Source organism: Jaculus jaculus, chromosome 4 (genome assembly GCF_020740685.1).
Source record: "Jaculus jaculus isolate mJacJac1 chromosome 4, mJacJac1.mat.Y.cur, whole genome shotgun sequence".
Lineage (NCBI taxonomy): Eukaryota > Metazoa > Chordata > Mammalia > Rodentia > Dipodidae > Jaculus > Jaculus jaculus.
Window position 1 is genome coordinate 37,326,479 of NC_059105.1, and position 27,540 is coordinate 37,354,018.

A 27,540-nucleotide genomic window follows, 5' to 3' on the forward strand; every position below is an offset into this window, starting at 1 on the left:
GGCTTTGCAGGCAAGTGCCTTAACCACCAAGCCATCTTTCCAGCCCTAGAAATAGCATTTTATCTGCTCTTCTAAGCCCGGAGTTTCTCTAGGCTTGCCAAATGAAACACTTTCTGTAAATGAGATGATAAGTTCTAAATGCAGGTCCTTTGTTATCCTCAGAACTCCTTTCTAAGTGGTAGATTTGCCTGACAAGTTGTTTATATACAGATTAACATTCCAAGTACCACAAACATTACAGATTTCCTAAGGTTCAAAAGGGAGGAAGTATAGAAGCATTTTTACCAATCACTCAGAGTTGGCTATATGACCCTCATGTGCCATCTAAGTCTCCTTAGGCATGCCAGTAACTTCCCATTTGTAGACGCATGTTTATAGCAAATATACTTTTTAGCTGGCTTCAACTTTTGTTTATGGGGTATACAACTCTCTGACTTTTCTTCTCTGCCACTAGACTGGCCCTGTGCACTCCTCTGTCTCGTCTCAAACAAGAAGTAGGAACATTCAGTCAAAGGGCCGTAGCCGATACCTGGATGACGATTAACCGGATGGAGCAGGCGCGCACAGAGTATAGAGGTGCTTTGCTGTGGATGAAAGACGTATCCCAAGAGCTGGATCCAGACACCTTAAAACAAATGGAAAAGTTCAGAAAAGTAAGAACATGTGTCCTTTTCCTTTTCTTGATACATAAACATGGAAGTGATATGGAATAATTTAATGAAGAACCTGAAATATTGTTACAAAAGAATCTCACTATGTAGCCCAGCCTGGCCTTGAATAATACATAATTCCCACCCAACCTCCCAAGTGTGCATACTGTACCCGGCTCAAGACTCTTTTTATTGCTTTTTTTTTTTTTTTTTGAGTGTGTAAGAGAGAAAAACTTGGTGTTCCAGGGCCTCCAGCCACTGCAGTCAAACTCCACACACATGCATCCCCTTATGTGCATGTGCAGCCTTGCACGCTTGCATCACTGTGTATCTGGTGTACTTGCAACCCAGAGAGTTGAACATGAGTCCTTAGGGGTTTTTTTAGTGCAGGGAGGCCACCGTGTAGTGGTTTGTTCGCTCTGCTTGTAAAGCAGAGCCACGGCCAAGAAGACCTGCCACTCTCCCACTTGGTTCCACAGAGCGGCAGAGTAGAGAGGTCACTCCTCCGCTGGGACACAGGGGGTGAAGTTAGAGCCACCATGGTCCACATGACTCTCCTCAGAACTGCTTACCACTCTCATTCTCTCATAGACAGTTGGCCATCTATTTAAAGAGTGGCTTCTGAAGCTTTTTTAAAAAAGATGATCTGGAAAGTTCCTTTGGAGACCTGTAATTCTGGGAGTGAGCAAGAAGCAGTTTGCTGCTCTCCCAGTGGTGCCGCTGACCCTAGCTCTCTGGGGGGCCTGTAGTGCTAGATGAGCCCTTAGGTTGTGCAGGCAAGTGCCTTCACTACTCAGCTCTCTCTATAGCCCTCTTTACAATTTTTTTCTTTTTACTTTTATTTATTTGAGAGAGAAAGATGCAGAGAGAGGGAGAGTAGGAGAGAGAGAGGGAATGGACACACCAGGACATCCAGCCACTGCAAATGAACTCCAGACGCATGCACCACCTTGTGCATCTGGTTTACGTGGGTCTTGGGGAATTGAACTTGTGTCCTTTGGTTTTGCAGGCAAACACCTTAATCGCTAAGCCATCTCTCCAGCCCCCCCCCCTTTTTTTGGTTTTTCAAGGAAGGGCCTCACTCTGGTCCAGGCTGACCTGGAATTCACTATGTTGTCTCAGGGTGACCTCCAACTCACCGTGATCCGCCTACCTCTGCCTCCCAAGTGCTGGGATTAAAGGCGTGTGCCACCATGCCTGGCGTTCTCTCTCTCTCTCTCTCTCTCTCTCTCTCTCTCTCTCTCTCTCTCTTTGAGGTAGGTTTTGCTCTAGCCCAGGCTGACCTGGGACTCACTCCATAGCCCCAGGCTAGTCTCCAACTCATGGCAATCTCCTACCTCTGCCTCCTGAGTGCTGGGCTTGAAAGCATGTGCCACCACACCCAGCCTAGGCACATTTTTATGTATTTATTTGACAGAGAAAGAGAGAGAGAGAGAGAGAGAGAGAGAAAGACAGAGAGAGAGAAAGACAGAGAGAATATGAATGGGCATGCCAGGGCTTCCAGCCACTGTAAACAAACTCCAGACGCATGCCGCATCTGGCTAACGTGGGTCCTAGGGAATCGAATCTGGGTCCTTTGGCTTTGCAGGCAAATGCCTTAACAGCTAAGCCATCCCTCCAGCCCTGAAAAAATGTATTTTATTATAATTCTTGGTTGTTTAGTGATTTGCTGAAACATGAGTGGGTGCTACACTTTCATTATTACTCTTGAGTGGCGTTCTCACTTCATCAAGTTTTCTTATTCTTTTTTTTTTTTTTGTTGTTGTTGTTTTTTGTTTTTTTGAGGTAGGGTCTCAGTCTAGCCCAGGCTGATCTGGAATTCACTATAGAGTCTCCGGGTGGCCTCGAACTTATGCAATCCTCCTACCTCTGCCTCCCGAGTGCTGGGATTAAAGGTGTGTGCCACCACACCCAGCAAGTTTTCTTATTCTTTTTATTCCCTTCATAATAGATCTGACTATATTTTTATGTTGTTTGCTTAAAATATTGGAATTTATTTATAGAAAGAAAATAGTTTATTACTAAGGAAAAAATACACTATTGCTTAAGTTAAAAAGTTCTCAGAAAAAAGTGGAGGTTATCAAAATTTTCATTCTGCTACAGTAGTTTGACCCCAAACCTTATAAGGACATGTTTTTATTCAATAAACTCCTCATAAATTATATTCCCTAGAAATGAGGAGGTAGCTTAGGAGAAGAGTATTTGTATAACATACACAAGGTTCTGGGTTTTATTCCCAGCACTGAAAAAAAAAGTATCTCCTAAATTTACCACATGGGTATTTTTAAAATTTTTTTTTCATTTTTATTTATTTAGTTGAGAGTGACAGAGAGAAAGAGGCAGAGAGAGAGAGAGAGAGAATGGGCACTCCAGGGTCTCCAGCCAGTGCAAACGAACTCCAAATGCATGCACCCCTAGTGTATTTGGCTAACGTGGGTCCTCGGGAATCGAGCCTCGGACTGGGGTCCTAAGGCTTCATAGGCAAGCACTTAACCGCTAATCCATCTCTCCAGCACCACCACATGGGTATTAAAATACATTAACTGATACACTTCACAAAGAACCCATAATAGAATCATAATATTTAATTAAAAATATTTATTTGAGGGCTGGAGAGATGGCTTAGCGGTTAAGCGCTTGCCTGTGAAGCCTAAGGACCCCGGTTCAAGGCTCAGTTCTCCAGGTCCCACGTTAGCCAGATGCACAAGGGGGCGCACGCGTCTGGAGTTCGTTTGCAGAGGCTGGAAGCCCTGGCGCGCCCATTCTCTCTCTCTCTCTATCTGTCTTTCTCTCTGTGTCTGCTGCTCTCAAATAAATAAATAAATAAATAAATTAAAACAAAAACAAAAAAAAAAATATTTATTTGAGAGCCAGGCAAGGTGGCACACACCTTTAATCCCAGCACTTAGGGGGTAGAGGTAGGAGGATCACCTTGAGTTCGAGGCCACCTTGAGACTACAGAGTGAATTCCAGGTCAGCCTAGGCTAGAGTGAAACTCTACCTCAAAAAACTAATGTAGGGCTGGAGAGATGGCTTAGCAGTTAAGTGCTTGCCTGTGAAACCTAAGGACCCTGGTTCGAGGCTCAATGCCCCAGGGCCCACACAAGGTGGTGCATGCATCTGGAGTTCATTTGCAGTGGCTGGAGGCCCCTATGCACCCATTTTCTCCCCCACCCTTTCTCTGTCTATAAAAATAAACATACAAACAGAACCCTAATATCTATTTGGCCAGACATGGTGGTGCACATCTGTAATCCCAGCACTTGGACGGCAGAGGTAGGTGTATTGCCATGATTTCGAGGCCAGCCTGGAGAAGAGGGGAGAGGAAGTATGGACTCACCAAGGCCTCCTGCCCCTTCAAACAAACTACACACGTGTCACTTTGTGCATATGGCTTTCCATGGGTCCTGGGGAAGTGAACCCAGGCCATTAGACTTTGCAAACAAGTGCCTTGAACTGCTGAGCCATCTCTCCAGCCCCTAACATTTAATCCTGGTGGAACTGTACCCTGTTGCAATTGTGTTCTGACTTGCTGATTACTCTCAGCAGACCTGTAAAGTAGGTGAACACATGACTTGAAGCCACAGCTACCACTTACTCCTTCCCCATTACAATCACTGAGAGTCTGAAATTCACTCTGGGAGCTGGGCATGGTGGTGCACACCTTTAATCCCAGGGAGGCAGAGGCAGGAGGATTGCCGTAGTTTGAGGCTAGCCTGAGACCCTACCTTGAAAAAAAAATTCAATTCACAATAGTTGCATAACATTATGAGTGTAGTAAAGGCCAGTGAGTTGTACATTTTTAAAAGGCTAGTTGTATGTTACCTGAATTTCACCTTGATTAAAGCCAAAACAAAACAAGAATTCAATCCAAATTCCTCTTTGATCTCAATAGCCCTCATGGTCAGATGCTTGGCCCCTCCACAGCCCTGTCTTGTTCTGGCTTCCTCTGCTCCAGGAAGGGAGTGCCCTATCTGTCTGTCCTCTTCTGCAAGCGTGACAAATTCTCACTCCCTCCTACTCCCAGAACCACTGTCCTGGCTGTCCTGTGCGCCTGGGGTACTCTCCTGAGGCTCTTGGCACGTGCTGCTCATCACCTCCTGCCCCGTTCCAACATTATATGCACGCTCACAAGGGGCTTCTCTGCAGATTTTATTAAAAAGTTATCCATTGCCACTTCTTTTCTGTCTTTACAGCCTGAGATTATTACATACTTATTAATTTACCTTTTCTCTCGTACATCCCTACCTGATGATAGTGGGCAAGGGTACTGCTTTGTTTACCGCAATGCCCCAAGAATACTGTCTTGGTTGCCACGGTGTCCCGGTGATTAGAACAGTGGTTTACATGTAGTTGGCAGCTTATAAATATTTATTGAGTGAATGGGTAAACATTCAGAAGTTGGCATTCATACTATGCGATAACTCTCTTTCTAAGACATGATTTTAAATTTGTAACTATCGCCGTGATTCAGAAATATTAGTACTTCTAAACATTTTAATTTGATCATCTTTCCCTTTATTCTTTTACTTTCTCTTAGCTAAATACAGTACATTATCCTAAGCATTCCAGATGTTTCTTTTTACCTGAGATAACTTTTTTCTTCCTATGTAATTTCTACTTATCATTTCATATTTTATTAGCCTAAAGATAGCTTTTGGAAAAAATATCCTACAGTGATCAAAAATAGCCAGAATCTGCATCATTAATTATGGAATAGTAATGACACAGAGGAGGGGTAATTGTTTCATGCGTCAGAAAATGCTTACTTCAAGCCTGGATGTAATATTTATATCTGTTTTTGGTAATCATTTACATTTTTATGATTGCAGGTACAGGTCCAAGTGAGAAATAGCAAAGGTTCTTTTGACAAGTTAAAGATGGATGTCTGTCAGAAAGTGGATTTACTTGGAGCTAGTCGCTGCAATATGTTATCTCACTCACTCACTACCTACCAGGTACCACCTCCATGGTCAGCATGTCCTTGCAGTAGAGATGAGTGGTGAGATTCCTTTTTAAAAGTTGTCTAAAGGGTGCAAGAAAACTTACATGATGATCCTATTTCTCTTGCTATACTATAACTGACCTACTGAGGTTAGAACAGAGAATCATGAAGTTCTAAACTTAAGAGATTGCTAATGTTTCATGTTATTCTCCTTGGTGTGCCAAGAGGAAGACTGATTTAGGGACAGAATTGAAGTGAAGAGTGGTGAAGAGGTAAAACCACTAACCCTGGTTTACCCAGAACTGTTAAACTTCTGGTTTTAAGTGTCTGTATAGGAAAACAAAAACAAAAACAAAACAAAACAAACAAAAAAAAAAAACCACTTTAAAAAGCCAGGAATGGTGGTGCATGCCTTTAATCCCAGCAGAGGTAGGATTTCACTGTGAGACTACATAGTAGATTCCAGGTCAGCCTGGGCTAGAGTGAAACCCTACATCAAAAAACCAAGCAGGAAAAAAGAAAAAAACTTATGTGTCTTATTTGAAGCAATGATACTGTGGACTCAGCTAGGTATGGTGGCTCCTGCTTGTAATTCCAGGACTCTAGAGACAGGATCAGGAGGATCAAGAGTTCAAGGCAACCTCAACTATGAAGTAAGACCCTGTCTCAGAATAAAACAATAGTACTAGCCCAAAGCGTCAAGTAAATAGCATTGTTGAGGTCCTGAGTTTCCTAACTGCAGGGCATGTGTTCTTTGCATTCTGTCAATTTGCCATTCTACACAACTCTAACACAGAAATCTCACTTACAGTTGTATTACCCCCACGTTGCACATAAATCTACAATGAACAAGTTAGATACTTACAAGTAACAGTTGTTTTAACACATACTTGTGAACAGCAACATAGAATAAACTGTATTTGCATAAGGAAAGAATAATAAATGAAGAGAAATGGCTATTAGGACCCTTCCTAATTCAGTGTAATACTGAGGATGTTCTTGGGCTGGGGAAATAGCTTAGTGGTTAAGGTGATTGCCTGCAAAGCCAAAGGACCCTGGTTCAATTCCCCAGGATCCACATAAGCCAGATGCACAAGGGGGCTCATGCGTCTGGAGTTTGTTTGCAGTGGCTAGAGGCCCTGGCACGCTCGTGTTCTCTCTCTCTCTTCTGCCTCTTCCTCTCTCTCTCAAATAAATAAATAAAGTAAAAAGAGAGAGGATGAAAGTAACAAGAGAGAGGATGTTCTTGATGCCAGGCATGATGGTGCACACCTTTAACCCAGCACTTGGGAGGCAGAAGCAGTAGGATCTGAGGCTAGCCTGAGACTACAGGGTGAGTTCCAGGTCAGCCTGGGCTAGAATGAGACCTTGCCTCAAAACAAAACAGAAAAACAAGAAAGAAGCTGGGCTTGGTGGCACACAGCTGTAATCACAGCACTAGGGAGACAGAAGCAGGAGAATTTTGAGTTCAAGGCCAGCCTGAGACTATACAGTTCTAAGTCAGCCTGGGCTAGAACAACCCTACCTAAACAAACAAACAACAACAGCAACAACAACAACAACAAAAAAACAACAGCCAGGTGTGATGGCACATGCCTTTAATACCAACACTTAGGAGGCAGAGGTAGAAGGATCACCATGAGTTCAAGGCCACCCTGAGACTACATAGTGAATTCCAGGTCAGACTGGGCTATAGTGAGACCCTACCTTCAAAAACAAATTAACAAAGGAAAGATAGAATGAAAATAAAGAACTTTGTGCTTGAAAAGAAAAGTCTATGACCATCCATGTAGTCTGGCAGCTTCAGATTTCTCCACTTTTCTCCACTCTCTCTTACTCTCTTGGAACAGGAACCTCAAAGCAGTGGGGAAGATTACCAGTTACACGAGTTAGCGGAAGAACAGTTTTTGGGGACGTATCTTTCTTTTTTTTGTTTAGATTTTTTTTTTTTTTTTTGAGGTAGGGTCTCACTCTAGTGAAAGCTGGCATGGGACTCATTCCAGTCCCAGGCTGGCCTCAAGCTCACGCGGCGCTCCGACCCCCGCCTCGGGAGTGCTGGGAGGAAAGGCGTGCGCCACCACTGCGGGATATGGTTGGTTGCTTTTTTTAAAACTCTCAATGAAAGGCTAAATGTAGTGGTAATTTCTTCAATAAAAAGATGCCTTATGGGGCAGGAGAAATTGCTTAATGGGTAAGAACACTTGCTACTTAAGCACAAGGACCTGAGTTCAATCCCAGCACCTGTGCAAAAAGCTGGGCATGGCCATGTATGCCTGTGACCCTAGAACTGGGCAGGGTGGAGAGGGGAGGATGGCTGAAGCTCACTGGTTAGCCAGTGTAGCTAAAAAAAAAAAAGGGGGGGGAGTTCCGGGGCTGGAGAGATGGCTTAGTGGTTAAGGCGTTTGCCTGAAAAGCCAAAGGATCCCGGTTTGACTCCCTAGGACCCATGTAAGCCAGATGCACAAGGGGGCACATGCGGCTGGAGGCCCTGGTGCGCCCATTCTCTCTCTCCCTGTCTGCCTCTCTCAAATAAATAAATAAAATAAAGTTAAAAAAAAAATGGGAGCTCCCGGTTCAGTAGGAGACCCTGTCTCAAGCAAATAAGGTGAAGGAGCCATAGAGGAGGACACTCAATACCTTTAGCTCTCCCATGTACACACATAGGCATATGCATGGGCATACACACAGACTGCATATTCACCCCAAACTGCAGAACTGCTTTTCTAATTTTACTTTTTTTTTTTTTTGAGAGACAGAGAAGAACAAACGCCAGACGTGTGTGCCACCATGTGCATCTGCCTTAAGTGGGTACTGGGGAATCCAACCTGGTCTTTAGCCTTTGTAGGCAAGCACCTTAACTGCTAAGCCATCTCTCAGCCCTACAATAAAGTTTTTAAAGATATGCTTATATATATATCTTACCAACATAAAGGTTGTATTTATGTCCCTATGTGACTGATGTTTTTATGCCTTCAGTGTTTGTCTTTGGGGCTCCTCTGGGGTTTTGAGCCATAGATTTTCTTTGTCTTGGCTATAGTCACTGCAGAGATGGCTTCAAGCTGCATCCAGTGCTGTATACAGATGAACACGTGCAGACGCGGATGCTAACGTTTGTGCGGAATTATGGTTCCGAGTTCCTTGTGGTCCTCTTCCTTGGACAGCGCTTCTGTCCCTGCTCAGCGCTGTCTGCCACACCAGTGAGTGTGACAGCACTGGCCCAGCAGGGGAGGCAGGACTGTACCATCACCTTTTCTTTTTCTGCAGAGAACACTGCTTGGATTCTGGGAGAAAACAGCTCGGATGATGTCCCAAATCCAGGAAGCCTATCTTCACTTTCACCCATACGATTTTGTAGCTCTCAAGGTACATTTCCCTCACGTTTCCTTGTCTGCTATTTACACTTTCTCTAGGTAACAACGTTGAAGCTATCTTTTGCTAAGCTTAGTTTTGAATTTATAAAACGGTGGAGAAACCTTTGCCCCTATTCCTTCAGTCCAGGGTCAGGTATTTCTTGATTCCATGTGCTGCCAGCACCACTAAAATATGTGGGAATTCTAACTATTAGTAGGACAGGAGAAACAGGGAGAAAATGAAAAGAAATTAAAATGCACAGGAGACACAAAGAGCTATGGAGAGGAAATATTTTAATGTAACAGGTGATGGAAAGTAGTCAGGTATTCTGAAAAATGGACAGATTACCTATTCACCTAACAATCTTAAAAGCTTAAGGCAAATTTCCTGTTTTAAAATATTTTGTTTATGGGGGGGGGGAGGCAGATAGACAGCAGATGGACAGCTGAGGCCTTAAGCCACTGCAAACAAATTTCAGTTGCATGTGCCATCTTGTACATCTGGCTTTACATGGGTACTGGGGAGTCAAACCTGGGTCCTTTGGATTTGCAGGTAAATGCCTTAACCAGTGCCTTCTCTCCAGCATTGATATAATAAATTGGTTCATGATACCCAAATGTTGCCAGCATGGCCACGTGTGTGATTGTAGGGGAAGAGTTAGATAAGCTCTTTATGTAACATGCCCACATGAAACGCACTCTCTGGTGTGACTGCAGAGCCTCTGGCATTCATGTATCTTCCTCACATTCTCTGCACACAGCTTGCCCAGCAGTCTCACTGCGATAGTCATTTCTTCAGTCCTGATAGGCCAGATTTCAGTCCTCTTAAACTTAACATTCCTTCTTTATTGTCAGGAGAGCCTGAAAAGTGTTGTTGGTGAGTTTCCTCAACTATCTTGACTGTGTTCATGTGTTACAACAATTTCTTGTTGGGCCTTATAATTTTTTGTTGTTATTGTTGTTGTTTGAGGTAGGGTCTTATGTTGGTCAGGCTGACCTGGAATTCACTATGTAGTCTCAGGGTGGCCTTGAACTCACAGTGATCTTCCTACCTCTGCCTCACACGTGCTGGGATTAAAGGTGTGTGCCACTATGCCTGGCTTATATATATATTTTATTTTATTGATTTGAGAGAGCTAGAGAGAAAGGGAGAGGAAGAGAGAGAGAGAGAGAGAGAGAGAGAGAGAGAGAGAGAGAGAGAGAATGGGCGCACCAGGGCCTCCAGCCCCTGCAAATGAACTCCAGACGCATGCACCACCTTGTGCATCTGGCTTACATGGGTCCTGTGGAATCAAACCTGCGTCCTTTAGCTTTTCAGGCAAATGCATTAATCGCTGAGCCATTCAGCCCTATAATGGGGTTTTAATACAGACTATGCCATAGCATCTTTTAGCCTCAAAGATGCCCTTGAATTAAATTGTAGTTTTATCTTTTCTATAATAAATACTATAATGAATAGCATGCTATATATTTACACAAATTCTATGCTTAATTTCTACTCAGCATTGAAACATAAAATTTTTAGCTATGTTAAGCAGATAGAAGACTAGCCTAGTAATGCAGTTTACCTTCTTTGGGTCTATCACAAAGTTGATAAACAAACCTTTCTCTACTCCACATCAAAGTACATGCAGTTCCCACAGGCAGCCGGTATATAAAAGGCTATGTGCACGGGGTTTGGCTCAAATTATATTACCACAACTTCCCCATATCTTTTATGTTGTAGTGCAGAACCAACCCTGTCTTACACTGTTCTTTAGAATTTTTACTCTTGTTTGCAGAGAGAAAGATTCTTTCAATCTACTTAACACTGGCTTTCTTATCCTTAGCAACTACAAGACACTCCAGGCAAGCTTACTGCAGACCATAAAGAACAGATAGAAGGCAGTTTTCTTACTGACAACCTCAATAGGTAAGCAGTAGTATGGCTGAGTCCTGGATGTCAACCTGTGACACATGTGGAAATAGGTGCTTCCCCCTGGGTTCCCTGAACATTTATTCTGTGTCACTTTCCCAAACATCACAAATATTTGTTTTGAAGTATTGTTTCCCCATCCTTTTAAAAATGTTTTATTTATTTTATGAGGCAGAGAGCCAGCCTCGAACATATGGTGATCCTCCTTCCTCTGCATCCTCAATGCTGGGATTAAAGGCATGCTCTACCACACCTCCAAGTGAAAAAAAATAAATAAATTATATAATACTGTGTGGGGACTATGAACATCAAATGTGTTTTAACCCAAACCTGTACATTTTCTGGTTTTTACTTCAGAGTAGTTTTGTCAGAAGGAGAAGAAGCAAAATTCGGGAGAGAGCCAGGTAAGATTCATTGTACTGCAGTGATCACATTTTATAAATATTTAATTAATTTATTTGAGAGCGAATGAGAAAGAAGCAGAGAGAGAAAGAGCACGAAAGCAAATGGGCACGCCCAGCTTCATGACTTTTTTTTTTAAACTCATTGAGTTAAGTTAGGTTTGCTTGCATAATTATGAGGGAAGGAGGTTATTTACTGTGGAATGTGCAACTTATCAGTGGTCACACCACTAATGAGCCTGACTCTCCCTCACCCTATCATCAGTTTCTCTGGGAGCTGTGGTGAGGTGTCATGTATCCTTCCTGCATTGATGGTGGAGTTTTGACAGGTTCAAACTCGTGCAGAAAACCACTACTGCTGTGATTCCATGAGTGTAACAGTTGTCCTGTCCAGAAGACAGAGTTTCACACACCTCTTCCCCATCTTCCTGCTCTTAAATTCTTTCCACCTCCTCTTCAAGTTTCCTTGAGCTTTGGAGGGGATGGTTTAAATGTCCTGTTTGAGGCTGAGCACACAGTAGCCACTTATTTTCAGCAATTTTGCCAACCAGCTCTGCATTAACCAATTTCCATTGTAGTAAGGAACTTATGTGATCCAGGCTTTGGGCAGTACTAATCGATAAGAAGAAATACAGATATTTAGAAGGCCGTTTGACACGTTGGTCTGTTTAGCACAATAGTGAGTTCCTTCCTAGGGCCTCTGTCCCTAGCCACAGGCTTTTGGCCAGGTTTACAGCATCAGGTATGGAATCGCCCCTGGGAAGCAGTCCTCAAATACAGTCAAAAGCAGTTGTTATTCCCATAACATTCATGCCACTATTGCACCAGTAGGCATATCTTGCTTGGTAGGTCAGTTGTGGAATACAGAAAATCTACAGCTGGATAGAAATGTTGATGGCTGTTCTCCCCAGCATCTTGCATAGTACCTTTTGGTACAAAAGTTAGGCAGCATGCTGGGAAGATGGCTTAGCAACTAAATAAAGCTAGTAGCATGGAGGAAGCTTCCAGCTCAGTTCCAGGTTAGTTTCTCTACTGCAACTGAAGCACAGATGTCTTTAGTAATAGGGACTAAGCATCTAGTTTTGGTGCAAAACCAAGAGCAATGCTTTAGGGGCCTCTATAGCCTTCCTTACCACCAACTCATTGGTAGGTGCCTCATCCCTGGCACTAGAATGTACAATTAATAACCTAAGGCCTTCTGGGCAGCTTTATTCATCACATATGGGGAATAGCTAATAGGAAGACTGTTTTTATTTTGGCTTCAGTCTTGTGGGGAAGCTCCGTGATGGCAGGGAAAAGATGGTAGAGCAGAGGCTGGACATCACATCCTGGACACATCAGGTGGACAAAAGCAGCAGGAGTGTGAGCTGAGCTCTAGAAAAGGGGAACTGACTATAACACTCCTAAGACGCCCCCCCCAAAACAACACACCTTCTCCAGCAAGGCTCCACCTCTAAAATTTCCATCAGCTGGAAACCAAGCATGCAAAACACAAGTTTATGGGAAACACATGATCCAAACCACCACAGACATATTCACATATCCTTAATTTTGATTCATCCTCCCACCACCTCTTTCTCTCCCTCATTGCCCTGCCACTGCCCCAAATTAGACTTACCCCCTATTACCTCTTTTACTTCCATGTCCCACGTGTTCTCCTGTTCCTCCCCACCCCCATGACCCCGGTTTAGCCTCTTGACCTCTATAGACACTCTCACTTACAGTCACTAATCTTGAAATTCGAAGCTAGGAGCCACATGTGAGAGAGAACACGTGGCATGTTTCTGAACCTGTGTTACCTCACTCAGCATGACTTTTTCTAGTTCCACCCATTTTCCTGAAAATTTCATTTTTTCATTAGAGACAAATAAACTCTATTGTGTATATGTACCATGTCCTCATGATCTATTCATCAGGTGATGGACATCTAGGCTGATTCCATTTCCTAGCTGTTGTGAATAGAGCAGCAGCAAACATGGATGAGGAAGTATCTGTATAATACATTGTACTTTAAAAAAATGTTTAATTAATTAATTAATTTATTGAGAAAGAGAAAGAGGCAGAGAGAGAGAAAGAGGGAGAGAATGGGCGTGCTGGGACACCCAGCCACTGCAAACGGACTCCAGATGCATGCACCCTCTTGTGCATCTGGCTTACGTGGGTCTTGGAGAATCGAACTGAGATCCTTTGGCTTTGCAGGCACTTAACGGCTAAGCCATCTGTGGTGGTTTGATTCAGGTGTCCCCCATAAACTTAGGTGTTCTGAATGCTAGGTTCCCAGCTGATAGAGATTTGGGAATTAACACCTCCTGGAGGGAGTGTATTGTTGGGGGCCGGCTTATGGGTATTAAAGCCAGTTTCCCCTTGCCAGTGTTCGGCACACCCTCCTGTTGCTATGGTCCACCTTATGTTGGCCAGGGGGTGATGTCCACCCTCTGCTCATGTCATCCTTTTCCCCTGCCATCGTGGAGCTTCCCCTCGAGCCTGTAAGCCAAAATAAATCTCTTTTTCCCAGAAGCTGCTCTTTGTTGGATAATTTCTACCAGCAATGCGAACCGGGCTGCAACACCATCTCTGCAGCCCCTAGTACTTTGTACTTTGTGTAGAATCCTTAGGTATATATACAAGAGTGGTGTACCTGGGTCATAAGGTCATTCCGTTTCTAGCTGGCTTTTTTTTTTTTTTTTTGAGGAAGGGTCTTACTCTAGCCCAAGCTGACTTGGAATTCACTATGTAGTCTCAGGGTGGCCTCGAACGCACAGTGATCCTCCTCCGAGTGCTGGGATTAAAGGCGTGCACCTGGCTCTACTTTCTTATTTTTTTAAATTTAGCTCTTAGAGCTATGAAATTCTCTCCTAGCACTGTCTTCATTGTTTCCCATAGGTTTTAGTATGTGTGTTCTCATCATTCATTTTTAGGAATTTTTAATTTCCTTCTTGTTTTCTTCAATGAGTCAGTTGTCACTTTTTTAAATTTTATTTTTGAGAGAGAGAGAGAGAAGGAGAGTGGGCATGCCAGGGCCTTTCAGCCACTGTGAATGAATTCCAGATATGTGTGTGCCCCCTTGTGTGCATGTGAGACATTGCATGTTTGCATCACTGTGTGTGGCTATGTGGGACCTGGAGGTTCCAACATGCTTAGGCTTCACAGGCAAGCACCTTAACTGCTGAAGCATCCCTCCAGCCCTCATTTGTCATTTAAAAGTACATTGTTAGGGCTGGAGAGCCTAATGTGCACAAGTTAGCACATGCGTCTGGAGTTCTATTGCAGTGGCTAGAGGCCCTGGCATGCCAGTTCTCTCTCACCCTCTTTCTCATAAAAAAATAAAAAAGTATATCGTTAAATTTCTACGAGTTTAGCCGGGCGTGGTGGCGCACGCCTTTAATCCCAGCACTCGGGAGGCAGAGGTAGGAGGATGGCCATGAGTTCAAGGCCACCCTGAGACTACAGAGTTAATTCCAGGTCAGCCTGGGCCAGAGTGAGACCCTACCTCGAAAAACAAAACAAACAAACAAACAAAAAAATTTCTACGAGTTTATGTGTTTAATTTCTCTTGCTATTTATTTATAGCTTTATTCCATCATGGTCAGATAGAATGTAAAATTTATTCAAATTTCTTATATTTGCTGAGACTTGCTTTGTGTCCAAATCTATTTTTAGAGAATGTTCTGTGAGCTGCAGAGAAAATGTCCATTCTATAGTGTGTGGGTAGAATGTTCTGTAAATGTCTGCTTGATTTATAATGTCATTTAACTCCAACTTTCTCTCTTTATTGAGATGACCTGTCTACTGGTGAGAGTGGAATATTCATTTATTATATAAAATTATGTGCACCTGTGTTTAGAGCACAAATACTTAAAACTGTAATGTCTTCTTGATGAACTTTTCCCTTAATCAGTATGAAGTATCCTTTATCTCTTCTGATTAATTTTAGTTTGAAGTCTATTTTGTCAGATATTAGAACAGTGATGCCTGCTTATTTCCTGGTTCCAGTTGCTTGAAATCTGTTTTTTCATCCTATTTATTTATTTATTTGAGAGAGAGAGAAAGAGGCCAATAGAGATGGAGAGAGAATGGCATGTCAGGACCTCTAGCCACTGAAAACAAACTCCAGTTGCATGTGCCACCTTGTGCATCTGGCGTATGTGGGTCCTGGGGAATCAAACCTGGGTCTTTTGGCTTCGCAGGCAAATGTCTTAACCACTAAGCCATCTCTCCAGCCCTTTTTTCATCCTGTTACCTAAAGGTAGTGTCTGTCTTTTGTGGAGAGGTAAGTTGCTTGGAGACAGCAAAAAAATGATTTCTGTTTTCTAATCCAATCTGCTAGTCTGGGTCTTTTGATTACAGAATTAAGATCATTTAATATTCAAGGTTACTATTGAAAGATGTGTACTGATTCCTGTCAGTTTGGTGCTTTTTGAGTTCCTAATTGCCTAAAAACTATCCCAGCATCATTTATTATTTTTTTTTTATAACCCATTGGTTCTGTTTATCTTTCTCTCAGTAGCCTTTGTAGAGCTGGAATTTCTGTTTTGCAGCTTTCGATATTTTTCCTTTGTCTGCACATTTAGTGTTTTAACTATAATGTGATGTGGGGAGTTTCATTTCTAGTCTGGTATATTTCATGTTCTATATGCTCCTATATCTAGCCTAGGTGGGCATCTTTCTTCCTAGATTTGGGAAATTTTCTGCTATTATTGTATTGAAAATATTCTTGGGCTGGAGAGATTGCTCAGTGGTTCAGCCACTTGCCTGCAAAGCCTAACAACTTGGGTTTGATTCTCCAGTGCCCACATAGAGCCAGATGCACAAAGTGACATGTGTGTCTGAAGCTCGTTTGCAGCAGCTCAAGGCCCTGGCACACCATCCCCCTCTCTGCTTGCAAATAAATAAAAAAAAATTAAGAAGAAAATATTCTATATTCCTTTAGTGTGGTGTATTGTGCTTATTCTATAACTTCAGCTTACAGAGTTGGTCTTTTTTATTGACATAGAGTTTATTTTATTTTATTTTATTTGTTTTTCAAGGTAGGGTCTCACTCTAGCCCAGGCTGACCTGGAACTCACTATGTAGTCTCAGGGTGGCCTCGAACTCATGGCGGTCCTCCTACCTCTGCCTCCCGAGTGCTGGGATTAAAGGTATGCGCCACCACGCCTGGCTATGATCTTTTTTTAAAAAAATTCTTTTTATTTATTTGAGAGAGAAAGAAAGAAGGGGAGAGAGAGAGAGAGGAAGAGAATGGGCACACCAGGGCCTCCAGCCACTGCTAATGAACTCTAGACGCATGTGCCATCTTGTGCATCTGGCTTATGTGGGTCCTTGGTAATTGAACTGAAGTCCTTTGGCTTTGCAGGAATATGCCTTAACCAGTAAGCCATCTCTCCAGCCCTGGACTTTTTTTTAATTATTATTATTATTTTTTTAAATTTTAGAGCACGAGAGAAAGACAGACAATTGGCATGCCAGAGCCTCAGCCATTGCAATCGAACTCCAGATTCTTGCACCACCTAGTGGGCATGTGCAACCTTGCACTTGCCTCACCTTTGTGCATCTGGTTTACCTGAGATCTGGAGAGTCAAACACACACACACACACACACGCGACACTAACACTCCAGGGCTCCTCAGTTTGATTTTTTTTTTTTTTGTTTGTTTCTTTTTGCAAGACAGGGTTTCATTCTAGCCAGACTGACATGGAACCATTCTACAGCCCCAAGATGGCCTCAAACTCATGATTCTCCTACCTCAGCCTCCCAGTGCTTGGATTAAAGACATGCACCACCATCTTTGGCTCAGTTTGAATATTTAATGTCTTGTTTTATATCTCCCTATATTGCCTTTCCCCTAACATTATACTTTTTTCTCCTTTATGTGTGGATGGTGTGTGCACATGTACGTGCCCTTGTGGCTCCACATACACTTGCCTGCAGTGGGGGATACTCACGTTGGATCCAGAGATTTGAACTTGGGCAGTCTCAGGCCCTCATGATTTGTAGAGAGCTCACTTAAATGTTGAGCCATCTCTCCAGCCAAATACTATTGTTTTGTTCCTTATTCTTCACACTTCAGAGATGAGTAATTTGTGCATCATGTTTACAATATTAGAGCATCATGAGTTTTTAAAAAGTATTTCTATTTCTTTGTTTATTTATTTACGAAAAATGCAGATAGAGAGAGAATAGACACACCAGGGCCTCTAGTCACTGCAAATGAACTCCAGATGCATGTACCACTTTGTGCATCTGGCTTTACGTGGGTATTGGGGAATTGAACTCGGGTCCTTAGGATTTCCAGGCAAACACCTTAACCACTAAGGCATCTCTCAAGCCCAATTTTCTGTCTTTGAGATAATTCTTTCTTTTTGGCATATGACATTGCATTTTGAAAGATTATTATTTATTCCACTTTTCATGATAGGCTTTTTTTTTTTTTTTTTTTTTTTTTTTTTTAGTTCTCGGAACCTGTGGATACTTCCACTATGTGACCACTAGGTGGCTCCTTATGCCAGGTTTCCTGTTGGGAGTGTTCCTGCTCTTTCAGCACTAAAGGGTGTGCCTGTGGCGTTTCACTCTTGTAATCCCAGCATTCAGGAGGCCAAACAGGAGGATTGCTGTAAATTTAAGGCTAGCCCTTGTCTCCCAAAACCAAAATATGGCTGGAATAGTTTTTAGTGGTGGAATGCGTGTCTAAAATGTGCCATACCCTAGGTTCAGTTCTCAGCAACAACAACAATAATAATAATCATGGATTCCTCCAAGCCTATCTTGTTCCAAATCTGTAGTGCATGCACTGTTAAAAAGATCTGGAGGAGCGTCTGTAAAGAATTGTTGGTCTTTGCCGGGCGTGGTGGCGCACGCCTTTAATCCCAGCACTCGGGAGGCAGAGGTAGGAGGATCGCTGAGAGTTCGAGGCCACCCTGAGACTACATAGTGAATTCCAGGTCAGCCTGGACTAGAGTGAGACCCTACCTCGAAAAACCAAAAAAAAAAAAAAAAAAAATTATTGGTCTCTGGAAGCTTCTGTCTGCCTGGGGCTGGGCTGGACCCACGCTCTTCATCCATTGTCACTGGCCCATGCATGGTCAGGCACTACAAGATTCTCATACTCTGGATCTCACAGGGAAGGACAAGCTCCAGGCTCTAATGCGATAAATTGGCATCTACCTCCCTTTTCTTGCCCCGAGCAAACAGTTACTTTGCACTGTACTTGCTGGCACTGGGAGAGGAACGGGGTAGGCAGTCCTGTGGTGACCGACACCCCAAGACCAGACCACTCTTGGAGAGCACAGCCTGCAAGACCACCACAGGGGGGTGAGGTAGGACCGAGACCCATAGTACTATGGACTGCCTGCTGCCGTGGTAAACTAGTGGTTGATACCAGGCAGACTATGAGTCCAGTCAACATGGGCGAAGGGCCTCCACCAGGCACTGGGGCAGAGCCTGAGGCCCATCCTCAGGGACTGGTCTAGGGACACAGACTGTCAGGGTTGTTGGGTTTGTGCTCACTTTGCCCTCCTCTCCAGTGGCTGCACATCCTGCTGCTGCTTATCTACCTCAAGCTGGGAGAGTCACTTGGCCTCTAAGTGACACTAAGCTGGGTTAGACCTCAACCTCACAGTCACAGGGACCTGTGCACTTTGGGAATTGTTCGGCTAGCATGTGCACAGCCGCTGGGGATGCAGGCCAAAGCATTAAACATGGGTCTGTCCTGCCAGCGTCAGGGCTTTGCCTGGTGCCAGCGCACATCTAGAGGCTCCATCTTGAGCGTTGGCCTAATGTTAGGTCCTGTGGGGTTCTGTCTCACCAAGATGGGCCCCATACCACGCTGTGGAGTCCTGTGATCACTTCCCATTCTGATCCATGGCTGAAGTCTTGCCTCTTATCCTGATGTCTGAAGTCGGGGAAGGGCTGGTGAAGGCATTTCCTTGGCCAACTGGCTAACTAGGACTCAGGCAATCAGTCTGTGGGTGCAAAGGTACATCTGTGAGGCCCGGAATGGCAGTAGGATTCACCTAGCAGGCCTGTTTCTAGTTTTCGGGCTAAAACCTGGCCTTCATTTGTTCTCCCTCCTGCGCGGGGGGAGAGGGGGCGGGCAGGCATCTTTCTCCACACTGCATTGCTTGGAGTTGGAGGAGAGGTGAAGTTGGAACGCTTCTGCCTTCTTCCATGTGTCTATTATTATACTATGGTCAGGCACTGTGGACTTCTGCCCTGGATTCCTTGGCCCTTTTGAAGGTGAATTAGTGAAAGAAAAGCTGTTCAAATTGGTCTCTCTGTGGAGAGATGATCAGTTAGATCAATTCAATCACTAGGGCCTCCTGGCCACCGTTTTGCTCTCAGTCCTCTTCTTTTCACTCTTTAATCTTGGACTCCTTTCGCTCTAAGAGTATGTTTGTCAGAACGACTTGAAGGCGTTGTGTTAGATCTGACATTTAGTCACTCTCACATGCAGCTTCCTGCCTCCTTGCTGGTGCATGCCTAACAAGCATCTGCTAGAAATCGAACATTCTAAATAATGTATTTTAGTCACTTTGGGTACCGGTTTTCCCCCCTGGGGCTTGTTACTGTTTATTTTGTAGATGCCTAATTTTTAAAAATTATTTTTACTGGGCTGGAAGGACGGCTTAATGGTTAAGGCACTTGCCTGCTAAGCCAAAGGACCTTGGTTCGATTCCCCAGTACCCATGTAAACCAGATGCATAAGGGTACACATGCATCTGGAGTTTGTTTGCAATGGCTGAAGGCCATTCTCTCTTTCTCTGTCTCTCTACCTGTGTCTATCAAATAAATAAATAAAAAATAAAAAATATTTAAAAATATTTTTACTGGGGCTGGAGAGATGATTCAGTGGTTAAGGCACTTGCCTGCAAATCCTAATGACCTGGTTTAGTTTCCCAGTACCCATGTAAAACCAGATTCACAAAGTGGCACATTCATCTGGAGTCTGTTTGCAGTGGCTAGAGGCCCTGGTGCACACCCACTCTCTCTTCCTGTCTTTCTCACTGGCTGTCTGTGTGTATCTCTCTGCTTGCAAATAAGTAAATAACTTTTTTTTAAAAGAGGTAGATAACGAGAACAGGTTCAACAGGGCCTCCCACCACTGCAAACACACTTTAAATATATGTGCCACTTTGTGCATCTGGCTTTACGTGGATACTGGGGAATCAAACCTGGGTCATTAGGCTTTGCAAGGCAAATGACTTGACCACTGAGCCCTCTCTCCAGCCTGGTGCTTAATTCTTTTAATGGAGTCTATTCTTCTCCTAACCTCCAGGGATGGGATGGGGTCAGAATTGATTTGCCTACAGACACCCTGTGATGACAGCAAGTTTTTATTAAAATTATTTATTTTTTATTTGAGAGTAACAGAGAGAGAATGGGTACACCAGGACCTACGGCCACTGCAAACAAACTCCAGATACATGCACCACCTTGTGCTTACGTGGGTCCTGGGGACTCGAGCCTCGAACTGGGGTCCTTAGGCTTCACAGGCAAATGCTTAACCGCTAAACCATCTCTCCAGCTTGACAGCAAATTTTTGTTGTTGGTGGTGGTGGGTTTTTTTTTCTGGATTTTCAAGGTAGGGTCTCACTCTAGCTCAGGCTGACCTGGAATTAACTATGCAGTCTCAGGGTGGCCTCTAGCTCATGGTGATCCTCCTACCTCTGCCTCCCAAATGCTGGGATTAAAGGCATGCACCACCACGCCCAGCCCAACAGCAGTTTTTAATCAGCTTTCTTTCAGAGCCTCTTTCCTGAACCACACCCGAGTGTAGAGTTCGTTTCCGGCCAACTGCTCTACTGATTTCAGTAAGGCCACATCAAATTCGTTCCACAGATGAAACCAGTCAAATTTGGACACATTTGAATGAATAGTCTCCAAGGTCAATAGTTTGTTCTGATCCCAGCTGTCCCCCATTGCCCCTCCCCTTGAAAACTAGCTGGCCTGTCTGGTTTAGCCTATATGTCCAACAAAATTGCCTTGTGGCTTTTACCACAGCCTGCAATCTTTGAGAGCATTTTCAGGCTTGAGCTCTCTACTTGCGGTTGTGAATGCAGTTGGCTCCTTGGGACGAGATTAGGCATCATCTCCTTTGTGGCCTACTTCTCTCTCCCCCTAGGAGGCCGCCGAGTCACAGTGAGGAGTGAGGACAGAGGCTTGCTTCTGTGACACCCCTGTCCTAGGGGCTGACGCTAGTCATAGCTTATGGTTGCCTCCACCTGCCACTTTACCTGGAGGGACAAGAGACCAGGGTCCTGGGATCGGCAGTATACTTGGTCGACTGTCTTCATGTGATGAGTGTGCTTTGGATGGGAAAGCCTCCACTCCTGGCTGCAGTCATGGACTTAGCCTTAGCAACAGGGAAAAGGGACAGGCGTGGATGTGCGGGCAACCTACCCTTCTGGGAAGGTAGATTTCACGGGAGAGTCAAGGGCGAAGGACTCCTGTATTGGAATGGAATGTCCATTCCATCCATCTGTGGCAGGGGAAGGGGCTTTTTCAGTACCAGTCTCACAGATGCTCCCTGCCCCCTCCGAGTTCTAGTAGATTTTCTTGAGTAAATGTTGGTTGTTTCTTTTTTGGTTGTTGTTACTTTTTATATTCTATGTGGCCTTGGGATTTACCCACATAAATCAGATGCACAAGGCAGTGCATGTGTCTGGAGTTTGTTTGCAGTGGCTAGAGGCCCTGGCACACCTATTCTCTCTATCTGCCTGTGGTGGTTTAATTCAGGGGTCCCCCATAAACTTAGGTGTTCTGAATGCTAGGTTCCCAGCTGATGGCAATTGGAAATTAAAACCTCTTGGAGGCAGTGTATTGTTGGGGACAGGCTTATGGGTATTATAGCCAGCTCCCTCTTGCTAGTGTTTGGCACAGCCTCCTGTTCCTGTTGTCCACCTTATATTGGCCAGGGGGGTGATGTCCACCCTCTGCTTATGCCATCATTTTCCCCTACCATCATGGAACGTCCCCTCGAACCTACCTGTAAGCCAACATAAACCCTTTTTTCCCAAAAGCTGCTCTTGGTCGGGTGATTTCTGCCAGCAATGCGAACCTGACTGCAACACTGCCTTTCTCTCTCTCTAATAAATAAAATATTTTTAAAATATAGGTAAGAGCCTTTTTGTTTTGGTTTCCTTTAAATTATTTAGTTTTATTACACTGTAATCAAGTTCTCTAAGAACTCAATGACTTTGTTTTTGGCTTTTCAAGGTAGGGTCTCTCTCTAGCCCAGGCTGACCTAGAATTCACTATGCAGCCTCAGGCTGGCCTTGAACTCAGTGATTCTTCTACCTCTGCCTCCCTAGTGCTGGGATTAAAGGCATGCGCCACCATGCCTGGCTCATTGACTTTTTATGTGCACTAGTAGTAATTTTTGTGAATTTTCAACATGTTTGAAAAGAAAGTCCAGCATCAAAGACTATATGTTTTAAATCATCACCTTACAGATTGTGCTGTTTGGTTGTTTCTTGTAGAACATAGTATGTTAGTCTCCTCTTGTTTCTCTTTCTGTCATTTATATCTTACATAAGTGACACATTATTTTGTACATAGATATAACTATTTTTTATATCTTGTTGTAAAAATGTGGCCAGTTGGATCTAAATCTTGTCCAATTAGAAATAATTATCACATATGGCTTAGCAATGAAGGTGCTTGCCTGCAAAGTCAAAAGACCTGGCTTCAATTCCCTAGTACCCATGTAAGCCAGATACAGAAGGTGGTGCATAGGTCTGGAGCTCGTTTATGGTGGCTAGAGGCCCTGGCATGCTCATTATCTACCTGCCTCTTTCTCTCTCTCTCACTGAAATAAATAACTAGGGCTGGAGAGATGGCTTAGCAGATAAGGTGCTTACCTGTGAAGCCTAAGTACCCAGGTTTGATTCCCTAGTACCCACGTACAGATGCACAAGGTGGCACATGAGTCTGGAGTTCGTTTATAGTGGCTAGAGGCCCTGGTGTGCTCATTCTCTCTATCTGCCTCTTTCTCTCTCTCAAATAAATATAAATCTAGTTATTGATAAACATTATGTAAATCATATAATGTACAGTATTTACTGTAAAGGAATAATAAAATTAAATGGGCTGGTGGCACACACCTTTAATCCCACCACTCGGGAGGCTGAGGTAGGTAAATTTGAGGGCAGCCTGGGACTACAGAGTGAGTTCCAGGTCAGCCTAGGCTAGAATGAGACCCTACCTCGAAAAAAATCAAATAGTGGACTGGAGAGATGGCTCAAGAGTTAGGGCACTTGCCCACAAAGCCTAAGGACCCAAGTTTGATTCACTAGTAGCCATGTAAAACCAGGTGCACAAGGTGGTGCATGCGTCTGGAGTTTGTTTGCTCATTTGCTGTGGCTAGAGGCCCTGGTGCACCCATTTCTCTCCCTCTCTCTCAAATAAATAAATAAACAAATATATTTTTTTCTTTTTTAGTTTTTCAAGGGAGAGTCTCATTCTAGTCCAGGCTGACCTGGAATTCACTATGTAGTCTCAGGGTGACCTTGAACTCACCATGATCCTCCTACCTCTGCTGGGATTAAAGGTGTGTGCCACCACGCCCAGCAGTAGAATATTTTTAAATGAAACAAACCAAACAAGCAAAAATGAAGTTAATTTATCCTACAGTCTACTCTTGTTTCTTCAAAAAGAAATAAAAGCTTTGTTTTTATTTTCAATCAACAGTTGCAAAAGATCTACCAGTAGATTCACTGGAAGGAGATGATTTTGAGAAGGAATTCTCATTTCTGAACAGCCTCCTAAGTCCCGGTTCCTCAAGCACTAGTGAATTTACACAAGAATGTGAGACTTCCTGCGGGAGCCTCAGTGCCCAGCTCACACCCCAGGAGCCTTCTGTGCAATCTGAGCCTCTGGCTTATTCTTCTCAGTTCCTTCCCTCGCAAGTCTTTGACCTTGGCCTTCATGCTGCTGGATCCTTCAACAGTAAGTGTCTAATGAAATATTTGGACACACGTGCCTTGTTATTTGTGGTTGTTCATGCTAGAACCAAGAGGTGGATTTTAACTTCAGGACTGCTAGATAAAATGTATAACCATCCGAATCAACTAGAAAAATACCAGACCGCTGTTGGTCTGGTCGACAACTCTGAAACAAGGGCTGTTTCCTGGCCACCTCCACCACGCCGACGTGCTCTTCCTTGACTTTCCCAGTGTCTGTTCTGTAACTGTCTAAGTCGGTCCAGTGATATATTTTCTTCCACGAAGCAAAATGTGATGTTTCCTTTGTGGGCTCAGGTAGCAAAAAATAAATAAATAAATAAATAAATAAATAAATAAATAAATAAATAAATAAATAAAACAAGCAGTGACTCTCGCAGCAGGTCCCAGGGCAGCCTTCTGGGCAAGGTGGTGGTGGAGGGTCACCTTGTTTCTCCATAGTGGTTATCAGTGCTGCCCCTTCTCGGTGTGAGGCATTCCCCGCTCTCCTGCACTGTCACAGCCACTTAGAGACTCATTTGGTTTCTTGCGTTGCTGTAAGAGAGCTGCTTGCTGCTAGGTCTTCAGCCCTCAGCTCCTTCTCCACACTTCCTTGTTTTTCTAGGCAGCAGTTCTGTCAGCGCTGCGCTAACACTTTATCTTTCACGGCAGGAGCTCCTCCTAGCCCGTGCTGACTTGGAATTGCCGAGCGAGCTGAGGATAACGTTGAACTTCTGACCTCCCTGCCTCTACTTCACTAGCACGCTCAAATTTCGGGCTAGGCAGGCACTCTACCCCTGATCTGCATCCTCAGCCTTTGGGTTGCTTTTAAAGAAGCTAAAGAGCTTGTGATGTTCACTAATGGAGTTTGCTGCATTATTCACAATAGCCAAGAGTTTGAACCAGCCTAAATGGCCATCAACAGATGAATAAATAAAGAAAATTGCCAAGAGTTTGAGGCCATCCTGAGACTACACAGTGAATTCAAGGTCAGCCTGAGCTAGAGTGAGACCCTACCTTGATTAAAGAAGGAAAGAAAAAGGAAAATTTGAGGGCTGGAGAGATGGCTCAGTTGTTAAGGCACTTGCCTATAAAGCCTAATAACCCCAGTTCGGTTTCCCAGTATCCATGTAAAACCAGCCACATGGAGTCCGTTTGCAGTGGACAGAGGCCCTGGTATACCCATTCTTTCTGTAGCTGGGCATGGTGGCACACTCCTTTAATCCCAGCACTTGGGAGAGAGGCTGAGGTAGGAGGATCACTGTGAGTTCAAGGCCACCCTGAGACTACATAGTGAATTCCAGGTTGACCTGGGCTAGAGTGAGACCCTACCTCAAAAAAAAAAAAAAAAAAAAAAAAAAAAAGAAAATGTGTGACACACACACACAGTGAAGTGTTGTTTCACTGGAAAGAATGAAATGCCATTTGCAGGAAAATGGATATAATCATTATGCTAAGTGAATAATGCCAGACTCAGCAAGACCAATATTCTCATGCTCCTTTTCACATGTAGAATCTAGATTTACATATATAGAACATCCAAGTAGAAGAGAATCTATGATGGGTGTGATGTTTAATATTGTCAACTTGAGAGGATCTAGAATAACCTAAGAGGCAAGCCTCTGGGCATGTCTATGATGGGCTTTCTAGAATGGGTGAACTGAGGTGGGAAAACCCACCCTAAGTGGTGGCACCACCTCATGGGCTTGAACCCCAGCCTGAATAAAGAGGGGAAAGTGAGCTGAGCACCAGCACTCACCCGTCTGCTTCTTGACTGCGGATGCAGTGTGACCAGCTGCCTCTCCTTCAGTCTCTTTTGTCAGATAAGGGTCACAGCAGTGAGAAGACTAATTAAGGAGGGGAGGGAGGAGTCTAATGGGAGGTGAGGGGGGAGCAAGAAAGAATAATGAAGGGCAGGAAGACAAAATATTTCATGTTTTCTCTTATACAGAACCTATCACTCATCTATTTATCATATGAAAGTAGAAGGAGTATTGGGGGAAGAAAGGAGACCAATGAAAGAGGGTTAGGAAGGAGTAGGGTAGTGAGGGGACAAATATAAGCAGAAGACAATGGCATGTATCTAGGAAAATGTCATAAGGAAAACCATTATTTTGTGCAGTAACTAGAACAAGGGAAAAGAATAGGCAGTATTATTTGAATGAGACACTCTAAGATGGTCCAGGTGTTTGGCTATGGTAGTATTTTAGAAAACACTCGCTTTCATAGGGCACTTCTATGGCCTGGTAGTTAAAAATTATGTAAGCTGATTATTCTTCAGTTAAAACTGTGTACTCCTATTCCTCTTTCTTCTTGACTACATCTCTTAATAGCACTGGATTTTTCCCTTCGTTTTTGGGAAATATAATGTCAACAATATTCTTTCACCACTCTGAAGATTTGGCTTGGCTCCTGCCTGCAAGCAGCCAGGATATTCCCATTTAATAACACAGGCAGGTGCAGGGAGACTCAGGGAAGGTCATCTGGCAGCTTAAACTTTGAAATGGGGATCAAAATCTGGCTCCTGCCTCCTAGTGCAAGACTCTACCCCAACATTCTTTCCTGGATGTCCACATCCTCATTCTCCCGTTACGTGCTCAGGGAAGTGAGCTATCTAGAGTTAAAAGATCTGTGTTCCAGGGGCCCCATGTCTTAGCCTGTTTTCTGATGCTGTGACAGAGTACCATAAGCTGGGTTGTGGCTTACATCTCTGAAGGCTTGGAAGTCTAAGAGCAGGGCACCAGAATCTGATATATCATCCCTTACGGGAAGGTGAAAGGCTGTGCTGAAGATAAGACAGGAGAGAGGATGGGACGGAACTTACCTTCCTCCTCCTCCCCGCCCCCGCCCCCGAGGTAGGGTGTTGCCCTAGCCGAGGCTGAACTGGAGTTCACCATGTAGTTTCAGGGTGGCCTCGAACTCATGCGATCTTCTTACCTCTGCCTCCTGAGTGTTGGGATTAGAGGTGTGCACCACCACACCTGGCTGAACTTAACTTTTTTTCCCTCAATTTTTATTAATATTTTCCATGATTATAAAAAATATCCCATGGTAATACCCTCCCCTCCCCACTTTCCCCTTTGAAATTCCATTCTCCATCATATCCCCTCCCCATCTCAGTCTGTCTTTTATTTTGATGTCATGATCTTTTCCTCCTCTTATGATGGTCTTGTGTAGGTAGTGTCAGGCACGGTGAGGTCATGGATATCCAGGCCATTTTGTGTCTGGAGGGAGCATATTGTAAGGAGTCGTACCCTTCCTTTGGCTCTTACATTCTTTCCACCACCTCTTTGGCAAGTCCACCTGAGCCTTGGAAGGTGTGATCGAGATGTTACTCAGTACT

The 27,540-nt window shown here is 43.9% G+C and overlaps 1 protein-coding gene across 8 annotated transcripts in view; it reads left to right on the forward strand.

Annotated features, from left to right (window-relative positions):
• Ica1l (islet cell autoantigen 1 like) overlaps positions 1–27,540 on the forward strand; it is a 68,143-nt gene that overhangs the window by 28,850 nt on the left and 11,753 nt on the right. For 6 of the 8 annotated variants that reach the window (XM_045146653.1, XM_045146656.1, XM_045146657.1 and 3 more), the window contains exons 5-10: positions 455–653; positions 5,483–5,608; positions 8,860–8,958; positions 10,775–10,857; positions 11,218–11,264; positions 23,947–24,204. In XM_045146653.1, the coding sequence (XP_045002588.1) occupies positions 455–653; positions 5,483–5,608; positions 8,860–8,958; positions 10,775–10,857; positions 11,218–11,264; positions 23,947–24,204 (812 nt within the window). Of the gene's footprint in view, positions 1–454; positions 654–5,482; positions 5,653–8,859; positions 8,959–10,774; positions 10,858–11,217; positions 11,265–23,946; positions 24,205–27,540 lie in introns of those variants that run through there. The other 2 variants (XM_045146659.1, XR_006636731.1) reach the window with 2 other exon arrangements.